The sequence below is a fragment of the Aethalodelphis obliquidens genome, unplaced genomic scaffold (assembly GCF_003676395.1).
Source record: "Aethalodelphis obliquidens isolate GAN/ISIS:26980383/991018 unplaced genomic scaffold, ASM367639v1 scaffold36, whole genome shotgun sequence".
Taxonomy (NCBI): Eukaryota; Metazoa; Chordata; class Mammalia; order Artiodactyla; family Delphinidae; genus Aethalodelphis; species Aethalodelphis obliquidens.
In genome coordinates this window covers 13,843,240-13,862,871 of record NW_020837980.1, presented here as the reverse complement: position 1 = coordinate 13,862,871, position 19,632 = coordinate 13,843,240, and the positions used below count along the sequence as shown (strand labels likewise).

At 33.7% G+C, this 19,632-nt stretch overlaps 1 protein-coding gene across 12 annotated transcripts in view; it reads left to right on the top strand.

Annotated features, from left to right (window-relative positions):
* The window catches only part of PIK3C2G (phosphatidylinositol-4-phosphate 3-kinase catalytic subunit type 2 gamma), a 369,692-nt gene that overhangs the window by 33,515 nt on the left and 316,545 nt on the right, over positions 1–19,632 (top strand). For all 12 annotated transcript variants that reach the window (XR_003437791.1, XM_027129484.1, XM_027129485.1 and 9 more), the window contains 3 exons: positions 2,056–2,138; positions 5,715–5,872; positions 11,194–11,308. Coding sequence is in view for 11 of the 12 variants with exons in the window: in XM_027129484.1 (XP_026985285.1) it covers positions 2,056–2,138; positions 5,715–5,872; positions 11,194–11,308 (356 nt within the window). In the remaining variant the exon portion in view is untranslated. The remainder of the gene's footprint in view (positions 1–2,055; positions 2,139–5,714; positions 5,873–11,193; positions 11,309–19,632) is intronic.

Here is a 19,632-nt window from a genome sequence, read left to right as displayed (position 1 = left end):
AACGATGGAAGCCAGATGACAGTGGAATAGCATTTTTAAAGCTCTATAAAAAAAGAAAAGAATCCATACTTTTATAACTCATTGAGTACATGCTTGAAAATTTAAAATAAATATATTATCATATAAACAAATGTTGAGAGAAATCAGTCAGCTCACATGCACACAAAAAATACTGAAGTCAGTCTTCGGATGCAAAGAAAATGATACCAGATGGAATACAGAAAGGAAAAAAGAGCAGCAAAAATGGTAAATATGTTAGTAAATATGAAAAACTACTTAATTTTTTGAAAGACAGCTGACTGTTTAAAGCAAAAACACAGGATTTCATTGTCAGAGTTGTTGTATATGTAAACAAAAGATAAAAGACAACAAGAGAATAAAAGATGAAGGGATGGTAAATGTTATCTGCTATTGGAAATTCTTACATTTTAAATGCAGTGGCACAATATTAACTCTAAGTAAACTGTGAAATATTTACGATGCATATTGTAAGTTCTAAGCTAGTATAATCACATAAAATATAGTACAAAGAAGAAAAACTAAAAATCCAAAAGAGAAATTAAATGAAACGGGCTAAAAAATCAAACTGCAAAAATCAGGGAAGGAGAAATAGAAGAACAAAATAAAACAGAAGAAACAACTAGAAGCACATACGAACATGGCAGTCTTAAATCTAACAATACCCATAAATATACTAAATATATTCCAAATAAAAGGGAGAAATTGACAAACTAGATAGAAAAGAAAGGCTTTATTTTTTACAAGAGTCAAATTTGAAAAACAAAGGCACAGATAGGTTGAAAGTTTAAAAAAATAAAAATATTTAACATTCAACCAACAAAACAAAGCTGTGTGTGGTTATTAATACCAGAAAATGAAGCTTAAGGCAGGGTATTTTTTTTTTTTTTTTTTTTTGCGATACGCGGGCCTCTCACTGCTGTGGCCTCTCCCGTTGCGGAGCACAGGCTCCGACGTGCAGGCTCAGTGGCCATGGCCCACGGGCCCAGCCACTCCGCGGCATGTGGGATCTTCCCAGACCGGGGCATGAACCCGTGTCTCCTGCATCTGCAGGTGGACTCTCAACCACTGCGCCACCAGGGAAGCCCGCAGGGTATTATTAGAGAAAGAAAAGGGTCATTTCATAATAATAAGTCAATCAGGAAGACATAATAAACTTAAATGTAGATGTACCTAATAATGGCTGCAAAATACATAAAGCAAAATTATTTCTTTAACTGAGCCGTTTATGGATTTATTCACAAGAAGTGAAGCACATGTCCAAAACACACTTGTATATGAAAATTAAGTATTCTTTACAATACGCCAAAACTACAAACAACACAACTGTTTTTCAACATGAAGACGGATAAACTATGGAATATTCATGCAATAGAATACTACTAATAGGTAACTAAGAAAGATGAACTATTGATACATATGACAACATGAATTTTAAAACATATATCATTTAAATGAAAGAAGCCAGAAACAAAAGAGCACATTCATTAATCTATGTTGATAGAAATCTGAATTAACAGTTACCAAACAGATGTTCAGATTGACAGAAGGAGATATGGGGGAACTTTCTAAAGTGATAGAAATGTTCTATATTTTTTGATTGGATATTAATATTCACAGTTGCATATATTCCTCAAAAATCAAATTATATATTTAAAATTTATATATTTTTCCATATGTATTGCTTCAGTAAATATTTTTAAAATAAAATTAAAGGGCTTCCCTGGTGGTGGAGTGGTTGAGAGTCCGCCTGCCGATGCAGGGGACACGGGTTCGTGTCCCAGTTCGGGAAGATCCCACATGTCGCGGAGCAGCTGGGCCCGTGAGCCATGGCCGCTGAGCCTGCGCGTCCGGAGCCTGTGCTCCGCAATGGAAGAGGCCACAACAGTGAGAGGCCCGCACACCATAAAATAAATAAATAAATAAATAAATAAAATAAAAAACATAATGGCTTTCTAAAACAAAATAAAAATTTTAGAATTGTATTAATCTTTTCTCCACACCAAACTATTTTAATTTAACAGTTTTTATTTTAAGCTGACAGGTTGTTTCATTCAGCTGGTTGAAGTACCTCAGGGCAGTAATAGAAGTCTGGCCTCCTTTTGCAACAAAGTAAAAAAGTAAGTGTTGCTATTCCATTAAACTTAGAAATTTCTGTACCTGCATAAATTTGTCTATTTTAACATTACTGAGCTGATTAATCTTGCATATAAAATGTTAAAGCTCTATAATTTTTTAACATAGTTAACAGTATAAATTTATGACAAATTAGTTCATTAATCAACTTCTGGTATTGCTTTTGTTGTTTATAGTCAAATAAATTTTTCCCCTGAAAATGTGGCTACAGATGAATGTTTTATAATTTCAGTCTTCTCCTTGCTGTTTGTTGATAGCTTAGTTTGCAGTGAATTAATTTCTCATTTAATGGCACATAAGTGACTGACTTATTTGGCTCTGTCCCAAATTAGCATAGATTTATCCTTCTTACCTGGGATATACTATTTAGAATGATGAGAGTACCTTCTGCTCAATAACTCAATCTTACCCTGAATGGGCTGCCAGAACGTTGAACAAGTGCATGGGTGTTTGTCCACTGAAAAACAAATTTGATCACAAGGGGATCCCAGATCCCCTTTTTGCTAATCTAAAAAATGAACTTATAAAGGTACATGCCTCTTTTTTAAAGACCAATCTCTCATTATCAATTAAAATTTATATAATGCCATCTCTTCTATTGCTAAGATACCTGAAAATTTTGAAAAATTAATGCACTTACATTTTAGTTATCTTGATTTTTATCCTTTTTTGGCTGTTGAAAATATAATAAATATACATATAAATAAACATTAGCTTATTTATCAGCTATAGCAGCGGCCTGCTAAAGAATCATTTGGGATTAAAGATTTGAATCATTTATTTAATCACTACCTTAAAAGGCTATCTGAATGCCTAATAACTAGTCAATGCATGACAAATATTCAAATGAAGAAAAGGCAAACAAAAAAGCAAAGTCAAGTTAAAAAACTTGTCACCATATTGGAAGAACCGAAAGGCACACATACAAAATACAAAACAAAGCAGTTCAAACCCGTGAACCTATATTCAATCTTTAATTAATTTCTTGCTCCAGTTCACAGAAGAATATTTTAAATGGCACTTTGGATTCCTAATTAGGATCTTTACAGATATCAATATTGATTTTGTCAGTAATGAGCTACCCACTGTAACAACCTGACAAGCATTGCCAGGAACTTGACACCTTAAATCTAAGATGTGATAATTTCTACCCTAAGCGTAAGAAATAGCTCTCTCAATATCACAAGGTAATACTTGGTATAGCTCCATCAAAATACATTTATTATTAGTCTCTCCCATCACTTTTTTTTCCCAAGAGAATGTAATATTCTTTGATGAAATCTTGTGAATGAAATAGTGACATGAAAATATTTTATGTAATGGTTTGTCAGTAGCTCATGGTACATTTTGAAATTCTTAAATGGAATTTTTTTCCTATGGTTTCTTTCAAAGTAACCATAAGTACTAAAAAAGACAACCAAACAATAATAAACTTTAAAGTAGTAAAAAGAAGATAAGGTTATATTTACACATTTTTTTGGTTTTCTATAATTTTTGTTGACAAATACTCATATAAAGATAATTAAATTTATATATGCATAATTATTTTGTACACAAACACACTATTCACTCAATAGCAAATATTTTTGAGGACCTAATATGTGCTAGGTGCTATCCAAAGCTCTTAATTCAAAAGAAGACAGAACTGAATTTGAAAGCCAAGTTTCTTAAGAGGGTCTCCAAAATTTCTGGAAAGCCATACAGAATGGATTTATATGCCCAATTTCATCAGTGTTTTTTTTCTAACATTTAAATAACCTTACCTAATTCCCACCATACACCCTTAAAGAGGCTCTCTAATTTGTGGGATTTGGTTTCTTGCTGTGACATACTTTTAAGGCACATCTCTCAAGAAATATGTCATATTTTTATTAAAAATACAATAAAATGTCATAGCACATGAAAAAAGATTTTGGCCCACAGTAGATGCTCAGCGAAGGTTTAGGAAAGAATGAGTCATGAATTCACATTTTAAATTTAATTCTCCAAAATGGTAGAAGGTTAAATCATGTATGTATACATTGAGTAGTACCTTATCATATGGTTGAATGCTAGATCATAAAGCTCCTCAATTCAGAACTGGAGTCCAAACCTTTGTTGTAGGGTATAACAAAGAAGAGTGGCCCATACCTTTATCCTAAGCAGTGGTTCTTGAACTGCAGTTCTGGAGCAGCAGTAGTATTGGCTTATCTGGAAAATTGCTAAAAATTGGGGGCGGGGGGGGGAATCCTCCACATATCTACTGAATCAAAAACTTTGGGGATGGAACCCAGAAAAAAAGGTGATTTTGATACATGCCAGACCCATTGGGTGCATACACACTTTTCCATTTGTGAGGTCCCTCAAGGAGGGGATGTTTTGGTAGAGTTTAAGGGCATAGAGATAGAGCTACTTCAATGGGCCTACACTACTTTAATGCTGCAAAAATAGAATAAATGCCAAGGATGTAACATATATGATACATTACATAGAATGCATACACAGAATGCATAATTTTTCATTCAGGAAGAGCACTACAAAGTTTAGAGGTCTGCAAAATTAACAAAAAGAAAAAAACCTAGGACTTCATCATCAAAAGCATTTTAAATATCTAGTTACAAATAATTTTATGCTAAATTCTACATGTGGGCATAAAATATGGCTCTACAGGGATTCAGCTGTAATAATATAATGATAATTATGATACATTACATGGATATATTGCTTTACATTCTACAAAAGTCTTTTATATGCCTTTTCTCTCATAAACCTTTAAAGTAGATATAAATATCCTCATTTGTGCAAACAAAGAAACTGGTCATGTAACTTGCCTCTGACCATAAAACTACTGAATAAAAGGAGGAGATATGGGGATATATGTATATGTATAGCTGATTCACTTTGTTATAAAGCAGAAACTAACACACCATTGTAAAGTAATTATATGCCCATAAAGATGTTAAAAAAATTTTTTTAAGTTAAAAAAGAGTCAGTATTCAAACTCAAGGCTTCTGACTCCAAGGATAAACTATTTTCCAATTCTCTGACTTCCTGACACAGTAAGTAATTGTTCAGAATGTACTAATGACTTCTGGGCTCAATTATTTACGTAAAAGCCAAATATTTGTGTAAAACCCCAAATTTAAAGAAAATGGGCTGCCAAGAATGGTATTTACCAATTTGACACAAACAAGAGAATTTATTCATCCATAAATGAATAAATAATAAATGAGTGACTTCTGGCTTGACAAAGGCATGAGCCAAAACCAAGGGGAGGAGTTGATGCTTCAAAAGGCAATGTCAGTGAAGCAAGCAATCACTGTTCAGAGTGAATTTTCATGTTTTATAAGTGACAATGTATTCTTAATTGCTTCATATGAGGTGCCCCAGGGAAAACATAAAGACCAGAGCTTTATAGTTGCTTTTGGTTTAATTGTAATCTTTACCAATCTAGCCTAGCTAACAGCACTATACCACAAATCAGCTGCTGGTTATTTTCATATTTCAAATCTTCTATAGCAAGCCCTGCATGAAGTTTCTTAAAATCTTGTCCTAAGTATTCTTTCACATATATTTTTCAGAATAAGAGAAACATATCATGCAGCTGACATTAATTCCAATTCGGGGAAGATCTGGAGCACGACTACAGCATTTCCATACAAGTTCTTTTCTAATACTAAGGTTAATATAAATATTTTTACTGAGGACTCAACACAACAACTTCATTTTATGCCATATGGTAAGCAATCTTGCAAATAAGTATAAAAATCTACATAAAGCTGGTATAGCTGCCTTGAGTCCACAGACTGAAGTCATTAAAAGAAGCAGTATTAGCTAGTATTTTGCCCTGAAGTGAAGTAAGAGGAAAACAGCTGGAAATCTTTTAACATTTGTTTGGCTATTGTTTTTTAGAACTCTCTTCATAGCTCACCCCAGGACACCTTATTTTCCTGCTATGAAATAGCAAGTATAGCAAGTTTTTAGCATATTAAAAATAAAAGCTAAATTTCAAAAACATTCTAGATAAAGACTATATGTAAGTGAAAATGGCTGTTACACAGCCTCTGTCTCCACAGTGAGAACTATAATAGCCCTGTACAGCCCAGCATAGTTAGCAGCTCTACTGAATCAGAGTCTCTGGATGGATCCCAGGTATCTGTATTTTATCAAACTCACCAGATGATTCTCATTTCTCTGAAGTTTTAGAATCTCTTTAAAGTTGTTTAATATTTATTTCACTGTTACCATCAACCATTTTGCAAAACAATATTAGTTCTTCACACATTAGTTGCTACCAAGTTTCTGCGTATCAACTGTTGTTTCTTGACAAATAATGGTCCAATAAATTTTTTTTCATTATTATTATTATCACTGTATTTTGCTTCATTTTCTTTCTTACTCTAGCCAAGGCTCCGACTTAGTACAGATGACTGCAAACATAACAATGTTATGTAGGAATATTAGTTAGGACCATCTGGTTTGAAACTAACAGAAACCAACTCCTGCTGATGTAAGCAGAAAAAATAATTTAAAGATTACAGGGATTTCTTATAGAATTTAAGAGTAGGAATTCAGCAAAAATTTGGGAATAAAACACTGATGTACAGTCAGTCCAAAATTCCTGTATGTCTCTCACCTCATCTCCTCTCTGTGTAATTGCTTCTTATGTTTCTCTTGCTTTCTGCTGACTCATTTCCCTTACTTTTCTGCAACACATGGAAAGCTAAGCTCTCAAGCTTAAATGCTATTTGGGCAGAGATCTAAAGCAAGTTCAACCTCCCTATTGGATCTGTTACCAAACTCAGGTTTGGCTGCTTGCTGCTCAAAAACCAATAATCAAGAGGCAAACGTCAACAGAAAGGAAAGGTGTTTTAATCAGAAAAGCCAGCAATCTGGGGAGAAGGTAGACTCATGTCCCAAGACCAACTCCAAAGATTCTGCTCAGCCATGACAATTCTTAAAGGGAAAAAAGGGGAGGAAGAATCTCAGTGAATCGTAGAGGCAGGAGATTGGGTTATGCATTGTTCTCCATTCTGCGAAGGCAGGCTGACTCTCTCTTCAGATGTTATCTTGCCTTTGTGATATGCCTGCAGGATTGCTAAGGAGGCCACTGTGGGTAGAGAACTAGTCATTCTTTAACTACTTAATTCTTTATCTTACTTCTTTTTATCTAGGAAAAGAATCAACAGATTAGGTTCTTTCAAGGTTAGAGGGGAATAGAAATGGGCAAACAGGAAAGGGGCAGAAGAGCTGCTTTCAGATCCACTTTCAAATTTCTAAAACCAGAGTTCTGATTGCACAGCCAAGATCAATAGTGCTGTACCTTGATCCAATCAGAATGGCATCTGGGTTATGTTGACTTACATTGCTGGAGATGAGGAAATAATTATGAACTAGGGAGACCACTCCGATTCTTCCAATTTATAATATTTAATTTCCAATATTAGATTTGGCAAAACAGAGGCCATTTTTGACTTTTATAAGAAGTTTCAGTAAAGTGATTAGGTCATTGTGTTTAGTGTTAGAGATGTACAGTGGTAAAGAGGATGACTGTGGCCTCAAAGGTAGTAAAAGGGTCTATAAGAAGAAGGGGGAGGAAGGGAGGATTAGAGGGGAAGGAGGAAAAAGCAGAGGAGGAGAGAGGACACATTTATGAAAATATACAGAGTAGCATATGCTGCTATTAGGAGGAAACTTGTCTTCTGCCCATTTAAATTTGAAGAGGGGTTAGGCTGTGACACAATTGACAATAGAGAAATTAACAGGACAAAAGACAAGGTTTCCTTATATATGCATGCAGGGGTTACTCAGAAATGAGTAACCTGCTGAAACCCAGAGGTAAAGGTTTACATAAAAAGTTAATGTGTGAAAACAAACTTATGGTTACCAAAGGGGAAACATGGGCAGGGGGATAAATCAGGAGCTTGGGCTGAACATACACATACTACTATATATAAGATAGATAACCACCAAGGACCTACTGTATAGCACAGCAAACTCTACCCAATATTCTGTAATAACCTATATGAGAAAAGAATCTAAAAAGGAATGAATATATGTATATGTATAACTGAATCACTTTGCTGTACACCTGAAACTAAGAAAACATTGTAAATCTACTATACTCCAATAAAATTAAAATGAAAAAATGTAACTAAAAAAAAAAAAAAGTTAATGTGAAAGTGTGTGTGAGGAAGGGGGTGTTTAGAGCTTCAGTAAGGAAATACATGTATATCTTTTTATGCTAATGGATGGGCAGTTGGTCTCCTTCCCAGAAGTTGCAGGAAACTCTCAGAAGAAAGTTGATAGCACCTGTATTAGGGAGTCTTGGCTATAGTCAGATAAGAAAAGTGAAGATAAGTTTTCAAATGTTTTCACTTTAAAATAATCTTTATGCCAAAACTGTGATCCCTTCACCACTTTATATGAGTGTTTTACTAGTAATATAGATGTACTCTAGAGAACAAAAGTCTGAAAAGCATTTCAAGAATGACCAATAAGTTGCGAGAAACTTAAGGAATAATGAAATCTAGATAAGCAAAGAGGAGGAGACAGTGAGAGGTTTTCATCCTAAGAGAATTCTGTTTCTCCCAGAGTGAGAAAATAGAATTCTTCTGGAGGAGCAGGTGTTTTGAACAAGGACTTCTCTGTTCTACAGTCGTCAGCTATCACTTCAATGAAGATGATTGCCCTGTCCTTTTTTCCAATTCCAAAGTTACTCTAGAGCCCATGTCTTTACTTTCAACTACCTTCTGGATTTAGATGACACATAGTTCGAACAGTATTAGGAAGCTGCTTGTGACCTGCAAAGTGGTGGAAGTAGAAGTCAGTTTGCAAGACTAAAGAGTAATTGAGAATTATTTGCAGAAGTTATCTACACTTTAAAGAAATTTGGCAGTAATGAGGAGGTAAAAATAAATAAAATAAATAAATAAATAAGATACTATCTTAAGGGGATAGAATGGAAGAGGAGATTTTACTGGAATATTAAATAGAAACAAAACATCCTAAAGAAAAGACAAAAGCATCTTTAGAGTGGAGGATATTAAATATATAAAAGAGAGGGGCTTTAAATTGCTGGAACTGGAAACCAGTGATGGAAGGATCACATGTGAAGAAGTAAGATGCAGTAAAAAGCAGTGATACTTATGTATCAAGAGGTGTAAAGGGATAGAGAAGAATGCATAAAAAAACTAGATTTAAGGTGTACAGTAGCATAATTAAAGAATCTCAAATGGGCCTTAATCTTTTCAGTATGGTAGGCAATATGGTCAACAGATTGAGAAGGATTGTATGAAGTTGGAGACTAGGAGAAACTGGAAAAAGGGTTACATTAGCTGTCAAATTGAAGATACAGGTATAAAGTCTACTTAAAAGAAGCCATAGTTCTTGTTGGCTTACAATACGGATGAGAAGTTTAACTCAGAGACACTTAATGTTTGGGTTCAAGGAGAAAAATGATAATTTCAGATTTAGACATGCTGAATTTGAAGCAATAATGAGACAACCAAAAGGTAACATGAAGCAAATAGTAGGAGATATCACACCAAAGCACAGGAGAGGAGTAATAGCTAGAAACTGGATTATGGAGTCTTTCATGTAATCCGCAAAGATGACTATAGTGAAATAATGAATGCATGCATGCCCCAAACAGCATAGGGGACACAGTCCTGGAAACAGAAAATTCAAATGAATTAAAATAAACTGGTGTCTTTAGAGATATTTTCCTGCCATCTTATATTGGCAATGCTCTCCCCTTCTTGTCAAAGCCTTTATAGCCATGATTTTGCCTGTGGCCATATTTTCTTCTAGCTTCAATTCATATTATTTCAGTTAATATTCCCAAGCAGTAGCATGTCTAATATACTCTATTCTGTGTCAGGACATTTCCACAATCTCTAATTCCCATGATGATCTTTACCATTTGTTTCTCCAACCGTTTTATTGATAACAACTTGATCTACCGTAAAACCTACACTTTTAAATAGGACATTATAATACTCTTCCGTTTTTTTCTTCATGGCAAGTCCAACAATATCACTTGCACTACTTTTTATGAGGCTGTCTGTGTCAAAACCTTTCCCAAACAAAAAGGTGTGGCAGTAAAATAAGTCACAGCATATTAAACACATAATTGCCAACAAAACGCAACTCAAATAAATGCAAATGAGTGTTTGCAGTATGCTGTTCAAATCCTCATTAAGGATCATCAGTACAATCTGTTGCACTAACTTTCATTCAAGATCACATTGAAAGCATGGAGATATAGATAGATAGATAAATAGATAGATAATATATATATAACAGATAATTTCCATTATCACATATGATAATAAATGAATCCCATACTATTTATCATTTACAATTAGAAAAATATTTCACAGACAAATATAATCGTAACAAGTCAGCATGGTTCTGGCGACTATTAAATGGCAAATGCATGTAAGAGTTTGGTAGGGAGATACTATGCAATGTGAATATGAGAAGGCAAAGAACTTTACCCTATAATATGCTGACTCTTTGAGTCCCAGAGAAGGTGGAGAAAGAGAGTACATGTTCTTCAAGGTTATTATGACGTTGTCCAAGACAGAACCTGGGGTGATTCCTATACAGGAAAGGAAGAGAGATGAGTTGTGAAAACGTGGAATTATTAAGAGCACAGGCTTTAGAAGATGACAGATTTAGATTCCTGGCTTGCCACTTAGCACTCACTGTGTAATCTCTTTAGCACTTCCCAAATCCCTAAGGGTAATCACAGTAGAATATTTTTTATGCAGAGCTACAATTACCAAAGATTTTAGAATGAGGAATGAAATACCTAGCTCTGTTCGGTTATTTGAAGACAGATTGATCAAAGAAAATGCAAAGAATATTTTTTTTAAAATCTCCATATCTAACCAGACTAATAAATGAGATGCATCTCATTTTAACTCCTCTTGATGGAGCTAGAAAGTTATAATAGTTCATAAAGCATGTATCACTTTTTGTGCTCAAAATCTTTCTCCCATCCAATATATAATATGCTCTTATTAACATTTTATTATTCAACTTTGTTTTTAGCTAATTATCTTGTCAAAGACCTAATAGCAGAAATTCTACATTTTTGTACAAATGACCAGTTATCACCCCAAAATTATCTTCTAAGTATATGTGGCTATGAAGAATTTTTACAAAAGTAAGTATCTTATTAAGGTAAATTTGGATCATTGTTACAATCTATATTGAGCAGCACTTTTTCTTTTCTTTTAAACAGACTTTGTACAAACACTATACTCTTACGATCAATTTTCCTTCCTTTAAGGTGAATTTAAAATATCATGTTATATTGACAGTCTTATTCTTGGTTTTCTTCTGTATTTTGTGTAGTTATGGCAACATGTATTTAAGTAACCCATAACTAGGGTGACCAACCATCTCAGTTTGCCCAGGACTGAAGCAGCTCCCAGGACATGGGACTTTCAGTTTTGAAATCAAGAAAATCCTGGGCAACCCAAGTTACCTTATTTGTAACGAAGTTTAGTAGGACTGACAATTTAAAAAATAAATTCTTTTGTAATAAGTAGTTTTTTTGACTTGGAATAATATTAGCATGTTGATTAAACACTGATTTTTCAAAATCACAGAGGGTTTGAGTATTATATTTACAACATTTTCATAAAAGTCTAAGTTTTAAAACACTGTCTTCAATTCTTTATTCAGGCAGCTCATTAAAACAATTAGAAAAGTTTGTTCTCATATATATCAACTGCAAATATTTATTTGATAGAAAACTTACTTAGTGTACCACAATAACTCTTGTCCCAAAATTCCTTAAAGACCAACTTTGAAAATATAATACAACTTTAAGAAAGGAAATATTTCTCTCCTGCTATTGCATATTTCTCTCCTGGTATTTACATTTCCTCTTTGTGTTTCTACAAGTACCTAAAGATTGACAACAGTCTTATGAAAGTAAAACTGTATTTCTTTTGAGACATCCATTGTTACTGTCATTGTTATTCCACTATGAATGTGCTTGAAAATATCTTGTCGGTAATTTTCTTTTATTGTGTAATGTTAACTATGAGTGACATTTAAGACTGATTTTCTCCTTTTTGTGTTCCCAGTTACAACAAAATCATTTCACTCTTTTTTTTCTTGTTAGTATAAACATAATAGATTTCTGAAATGTTTTCACACTCATTTATTTTTATTAAAATTTATGTGGGTTTATTAAGTTAGGAAAGTTGCCAAGTATTAGTGTACATTAATTACAGTCAGTTATTATCTAATGGAAATTGAAGGATATGTACATAACCAGAATTTGCTTACTTTTTAAGAGTAATAGTTTATCAGTATTGATACATATGAATAAGCAGAATATTCATTACTATTCTTTCTAATATCTAAAGGAATATATATTTCATTCAGTTTTTTTTTCATTTATTTCTATGTAATTTGTCTTAAAAATATGTCCTTAAAGACTTGGATAATCTGTTCATATTTTTCTGTAGAGGGAACACGGGTAACATGTAATAAGTTAATAATGCAATAAGTAATAATTTAAACTCTAACAGTTACAGTACTACACTTCATCTGAAGTACCCAACTAACTTTGATTGCAATGATAATAATAGTTGTCACTTATTAAGTGCTAATTATTTCCTAGTCTCAAATTGGGTAAACATCTAAGTCTTACAATATATCAATGATACAGACACTATAATAACCCATTTTACAGATGGGCAACCTGAGGCTTTGTTCAAGGTGACACAACTAGGAAGCTGGTAGGGTCAAGCCTGAACTCAAACCCAGGTTGGCTGCCTGCATAACCTTGGCTCTTAACTATAAAACAATACTAAAAATCCCGTGAACAGGATTCAGAAAATAGCAAATGGTTCTTCATGCTGGAGCATGGGGTGGAAATTATACACAGTTGTGCAGGGATTATAACAGTCCAATTCAACACCTACTAAGTGCACACGTGTGCAAGGGATTTGGTTTATCACTGAGAATACAAAGACGATTTAGATATAATCCTTGCCTTTTTCCTTGGCTAAGGAATTCATAAAGCCATGTCATCAGTTATTACAATGCCCTATTGTGAGTGCAGTATTAGTTTTATTATACACCAACTACCTGTAGATCAAAGAGAGATGGATTAACAGCAAGAATAAGGAAATGGTGCAAAGGAAAGTCAATGACGAATATGTATTTAAACTGTAAATACTGAGGAAAGAAATAAGTACTTAATAGCTTAAATGTTAATAGCTTTAGAACATATAAAATGTGCATAAATTAAAAAATAATAATTATCAAGATAAAAAAACAGGCTAAGAACGTGAATAGCAATTCAGTGGACAAGAAATTATTTAAAGAGTTTAATGACAAACATGCAGTTAAAACAATGAGATGCCATCTTTGCCTATCAAATTGTTAAAATATTTATTATGATGAAATTCAGTGGGAAAATGGACAAAATCCAAACAGCTGCTAGGAATTTAATCTGATATAGCATTCTCTAAAGGGAATTTTGTCAAAAATGTGTCAGAAGTCTATAGAAATGTGTCGAAAACATATGTGTTTCAGCAATTCTGCTTCTACAAATATTTCTAAGCAACAATCATAATTATACAAAAAGACTTAAATACAAAATTCTACATTCACCATAGCATAATTTCTAATACTAAGAAAAAAACTAACTCTCCAATAGTACTCAAAAATAGTGGTAAAATTGTGAACATAATTTCATTATAATATGCCATAGAATTTATAAATTAATAAAAATACAATATCATATATCTTGATATGAAAGCATGTATCATTGTTTTTAAGGGTGACAAGATATATTTTCAAACCACATTTTAATATATTAATATTTGTTAAAATAAGTATATTACTATTTGGAAAAGAAATAGAAATCCTATACATGAAAATGTAATCCTATACACTAAATGAAATCCTATACACTAAAATGTTCGAGTAGCCACTCCTTGAAAAAGAACTACAATACAGATAATATTCATTCATTTCTTTTTTTACTTACAAAATGTCTACAATAAACATGTCTTTTTTTGCTATCAAGAGATTAAGGAAATAAATTATTTTGGAGGATGGGAGAAGCATTTAAGTGATCATATGAACAGTAATGTATGCTTAAAAAGAGTTAAAAACTCGAGTTAGGAGAACATAACTGAACATATGAAAGGTGACAGAGCTTGAGCTAAAGTAGCAGCAGTGGGGCTAAACAGGAACTATTAAATCCCTGGAGTATTATTAAAACAGTGGAATTAATGGAACTTGGCAACTAAATATGTGATGTCAACTGAAATAAAAAAGTGCAACGTGAAAGCTGTGCGTTACAATGTTTACGGGGGACTTGGTGAGGACTATAGCCTCTCAGCTATCTCTGAGGAACTGCTTTGAAGAGTTACGGTGGAGACATCAGCTTATATGTGATTTTGGAGAAGGGGTACATGCAATCAAACACATCTCAGTAGAAGGTTACTGCTAGTCAGGAGGCACAGATATCCTAGTTAATGATTTTCGTGCATTCCTAAGTATGGAAAGATGCAAGAAACTGGAATCATAAACTTTTCTCCTGAAAATATCTAACTATCTGAAAGCAAGCTCTGCCAGTTTTTCCAGAGCACAGAATGCCTCATTTCTGATCTCTGCCCTGAACTCCTAGCACGGCGTGGAGGTCAGCAACTGCAGTGGCTAATGACTCAATCCTTGTAGAGCCATATGGTGAGCAACATTCTTTAGTTGACAGTGGGATTGCCTGGAGGGAGTAGAAGATGATGACTAGTTTTGCTGTGAGTTCAGTAATGATGATAGTTATCAGAGAAATGGAAGTTTAAGGTTATAAAATAATCAAGTCTGAAACACATTGAGTATGTGAGTGCCAAGGGTCATCTGTTATTGAGAAAATGGCCCAGATTTTAGGAAATCTGGTGTGGGTTAAGGAACTGTTAGCTCTAAGAAGGAATGGAAGTCTTAGAGACAGATGCAGTCTTGTAGGGAAAATGACAAAAGAAAGGATCCTGAGAACATTAACATATAAAAGATGGAAGGAGGAGGAGGAGCAGAAAAAGGAAATTGGAAAAAAGCAATTTAAGTTGCAGGACACCTTGGAAAATGTGCCTTTCACAAGAAGGGAAGAGAAAGTTTCAAGTACTAAGTAAATAGTATCAAATACTGAAAATAAATCACATGAGGATTGAAAAATCATCATTAAATATGGCAATTACAAAATAAGTTGGTGATTCAAATAAGAACAAGTTTACTAAAACGGAGGAGAAAACAGCAAGATTGCAATGAGCTAAGGAGAATGGAAGGTGCTAAACAGAAACACATAAGCAGACTACTCTCTCAGAAGTAATGAGTGGTGATAAAAGCCTGGAGAAAAATGGGGCTTTAGATGCTGAGGAGAATCAGTCTGGAGATTTGGGGAATGTGGATAAGAGAGATTTGAAAATATTCATAAGCTGAAGGGAAAGAACCAATGGAGAGGGAAGTATTGAAGGCAGAGAATATATCAATGGTGAGGAGTTGAGAGAAGATGGGATCAAAAAGACAGATGAAGAGGTTAGCCGTGCCCTGAAGGAGGAACTTTCCTTCCCTGAAAGATCAGCAGGAGTTCAAACAAATATAATTTTTTTTTAATCTTAACAACCAGAAAGATAATGAGGCATTTGGAAAACTGGATCTCTGATAAAAGCAGGAATGCTTAAGCAAGTTGCATAGAACTGAAAATAATATTATAACAATAAAAACAATAAGAAAATTGATTTTACTTATTAAAAGCCTCTTATGGGCTAGAATTTTTTTTTTTTTTCTTTTTTTTTTTTGCGGTCCGCGGGCCTCTCACTGTTGCGGCCTCTCCCGTTGCGGAGCACAAGCTCCGGACGCGCAGGCTCAGCGGCCATGGCTCACGGGCCCAGCCGCTCCGCGGCATGTAGGATCTTCCCGGACCGGGGCACGAACCCGCGTCCCCTGCATCGGCAGGGGGACTCTCAACCACTGCGCCACCAGGCAAGCCCTGGGCTAGAATTTTCACATATAATGCCACCCATTCTCATAAAAGAAAGGCATAATTATTCCCATTTTGCATATGGGAAAACTGAGGCTAAAAAGAAATTAAATGACTTGCTAAAGGTCATAAAATTGGAAGCAGCAAAGTCAGGATGGCACAGGTTTATCTGACTCTGAAGCCCACAGTCTTTCCACTCTATTACAAAGCCTCCTTTCATGATAAAGGGCAACTTGAAAACAAAAATTACAGGATAACGCTTCATTAAGAATAATGACCATATATTGTGCAATAAACACAACATATATTGAGCTTATAATTCAACATACAGCGTTTAGGTCAAACTCAAGGAAAAGACACATAACTTACAGAACACTCATTTTCTGACGTGTATAAAATTTTTTAAAACTTTTAATCAGGAAGTGTTTAGAAATGCTTTGACTAAAATAATGTTAAATCATAATCACAGAAGATGGACTTTCTGTCATTTCCAAATTTCTGATTAGGTAAAAATTGATTTTCTTTTTGGTATCTTGAGACTGTTTAAGCAAATGAAGAATATGAAAACAAATCCTTCCCACTATTTGTAACACTACTCTCTAACACCGTTGATTTGGCAAAATGAGTTAACCTCCTTTAACTTCAAATTCTTTTCCTCTTAAAAACTGCATTTTTAATATATTTTTCTACTGTAAAAATAAGCTGTAGGATTATATTTTAGTAATATTTAATTACAAGTGTAAAATTTTATTAAGCCTCTACTAGTCCTTTCATTATATATGGATTGCTATGAGCTCCTGTGAATCATAGTTCTAAATCAATTAAAAATATTATATGGTTGTTAAAATATAATAAACTAAAAAATGGATAAGTATTCCCCCTCCAAAAAAAACCCCCACTATTACTGTTGTAGAATGATGTAGAAAGATTTTTCATTTTAAACTCCCCTTATGTTATCAGAACTATGTTCCTTAACCTGTTTTATGAAGATAGTGATAAATTATATTTAGTTTCTACTTTTGCAGTTTCTCATCTACTTTGGATTAGATAAGGGCAAATCCTTAAAATTTAAACTCCTTGGTTTCTTCCAGAAGGTGTATCAGTCTGTTAAAATAGTCACAAAAAAAATAACTACTTGAACTAACCAAGTTTTGAGGAAGTAGCTAAAACCTTTCATCATCAAAATTAAATGTCAATGGTCAGGATACTTTTTCACTACTTTGCTAGCAGTAGTTTTGTGATTCTCTATTTTTTAATTTCCTCCTTAAGTCATATTTTGCTATTTTATTGAATTCATCTGTCTTAACCAGGGTTAGTCAAGTAGTAAATAAAATCCTGGAAAGGGGGGGGAATGTAAATAAACAGGAGGATAGACAGACACAAATTACACATAAATCTATATTTATATTGATATGTTAAAACTGTTCTCAAACTTTAATTTGCATATGAATCACCTGAGGATCTTGTTAAAAAACAGATTCTGACTCACTTGGTCTGGGATAGGGAGGAGACTGCATTTCTAACAGACTTCTGGGTGATGCTCATGCTCATGGTCCATGGTTCACATTTCAAGTAGCAAGATATTAGAGACCAGGGATATTAGTGACCTAAGAATTTTGACTCAATGAAAAAAAAATTTACACATTTTTTTAAAACCAGTACCTTGCACAAATATTGAATTTAATCAACGAAATAAGATGTTATACTTCGTAGCATATTTAAAAATTAAGAAAGATAACTTTCCTAGCAAGCCAAAATTCCTCTTTTTAAAGGTCAACTATATTATTTTTACAGCTCATTAAATACTCATTTTATTCTAGTATGACAAACTCTTTCTGTCAATTAAAATATTCCATTCTCACTCTGCCTCTTGCTCTGGCACTCCCTCTCCCGGTTAAACGCTTTTATAAATCTAGTAACTCACTCTAATAACACATCTCCATAACTCTTCTCTAAATGAGAAAGTTTCTGACCTCTTATACTTGGATATCATGCTAGTCTTATTAGGTACTTCAATTACCATAAAAAAGAGTTTCATTAAATATCAGTCTTCTCCTCAAAAACTGCTTTACAAACAGGGTTTTTAAATTATAAGCAAAGAGTAAATGAAAGCATTAGAACTTTATCAGTTTCATCACTGGCTGTTGGCAGCTTAAAACAAAGTTGTGAGCAATATGAAGCACGGATACCGAATCAGCAAATCAGAATAAATTAAACTGAGAAATAATAAAAAATATTAGCATCTTCCATTACATTCCTGGTTTTAGACCCCAAGTTAACTACCACGGTCGTAGTGTCCTTGGTAATCCCATTTCCCCAGTTCTCATGATCTTATTGAGTAGACAGACCCCCTTAGGCTTATGCAGTGGCAGACCTGAGGATAGAGACTATAACTTCCTGTCTTTTCCATGAGATGCAGCACAGATATAAAGACCTAGGGACAGAAAGACTGTTTCCTAGAGTGTTCCTGTGTCTGCTTTCTTTCCAGAGAGTAAGAGTAGTTGTACCTTCTCCTAGACTCATATATTTATAATATATGAAGTATAATGCTACTTCATAATTTTATCCTTTATTATCTAAGAGCCTGATATTTTCTAGGAGTGCAGGTTTTTCTGTTTCTTACTCCTAATCTATGTGATTTGAGTAATTTCTTTTCTCAAAAATCTTGCTATAAGTCTTACTTTCTAATTGAACTTAAAAACAATTTTCCTTACCAGCTTCTGTACTGCAGAATAAATAAAATGTACTGTACCTAAAAGCTATAGTTGAATAAATCATGACTGCATTGTCACTAGTAAGCCGCATAAGGAGAAAGTAAATAATCCTTCTTGAAAATTCTGCTTGGGCCTATTGCTTACAGTTATGGCCACGTTTTACATCCTTGACTTAAACAAGACAAAAGAAAACTTTTATTATTTAATTGACTCTTGTCAAATACTAAAAAAGTGTAAAAGAAAAGAAAAAGAAAACCTATGGTGATTAAAAATCTTACTTTGAAACTGTCATATATATTCTTAAATCTAAATTAAGAAACAGTATCTACCTCTTGATTCACCACCAGCATTGATTAGTCTGATCTGGTTTTCTACTCTGGAGTCCCTTTTCTCTTTCCTGACCTCTCCTAGGAGAGAAAATGTTGAATTTCTTTGACTAGAGTAAGAAAATCCTCTTCAAAAATTAAATCTAATCAGAATTTTTTAATAATCTTAAGAAAACTTCTAGGTTAAAAAATGTTTTAGCTAATCCCATTCCAATTAGTATTAATTTATTCTTTAAACACTTGATTATAAATTGGAATTGTCTTTTATTCAAAGTAAAAGTCAGACTATTAAGTACCAGTGAGGAAAAGGCTAGGTAATATTTTATAAAGTTTAAGGTAATAGATTATACTCATTAGCAGTAAAAACTCAGTTACAGGGCTTCCCTGGTGGAGCAGTGGTTGAGAGTCCGCCTGCCAATGAAGGGGACACGGGTTCGTGCCCCGG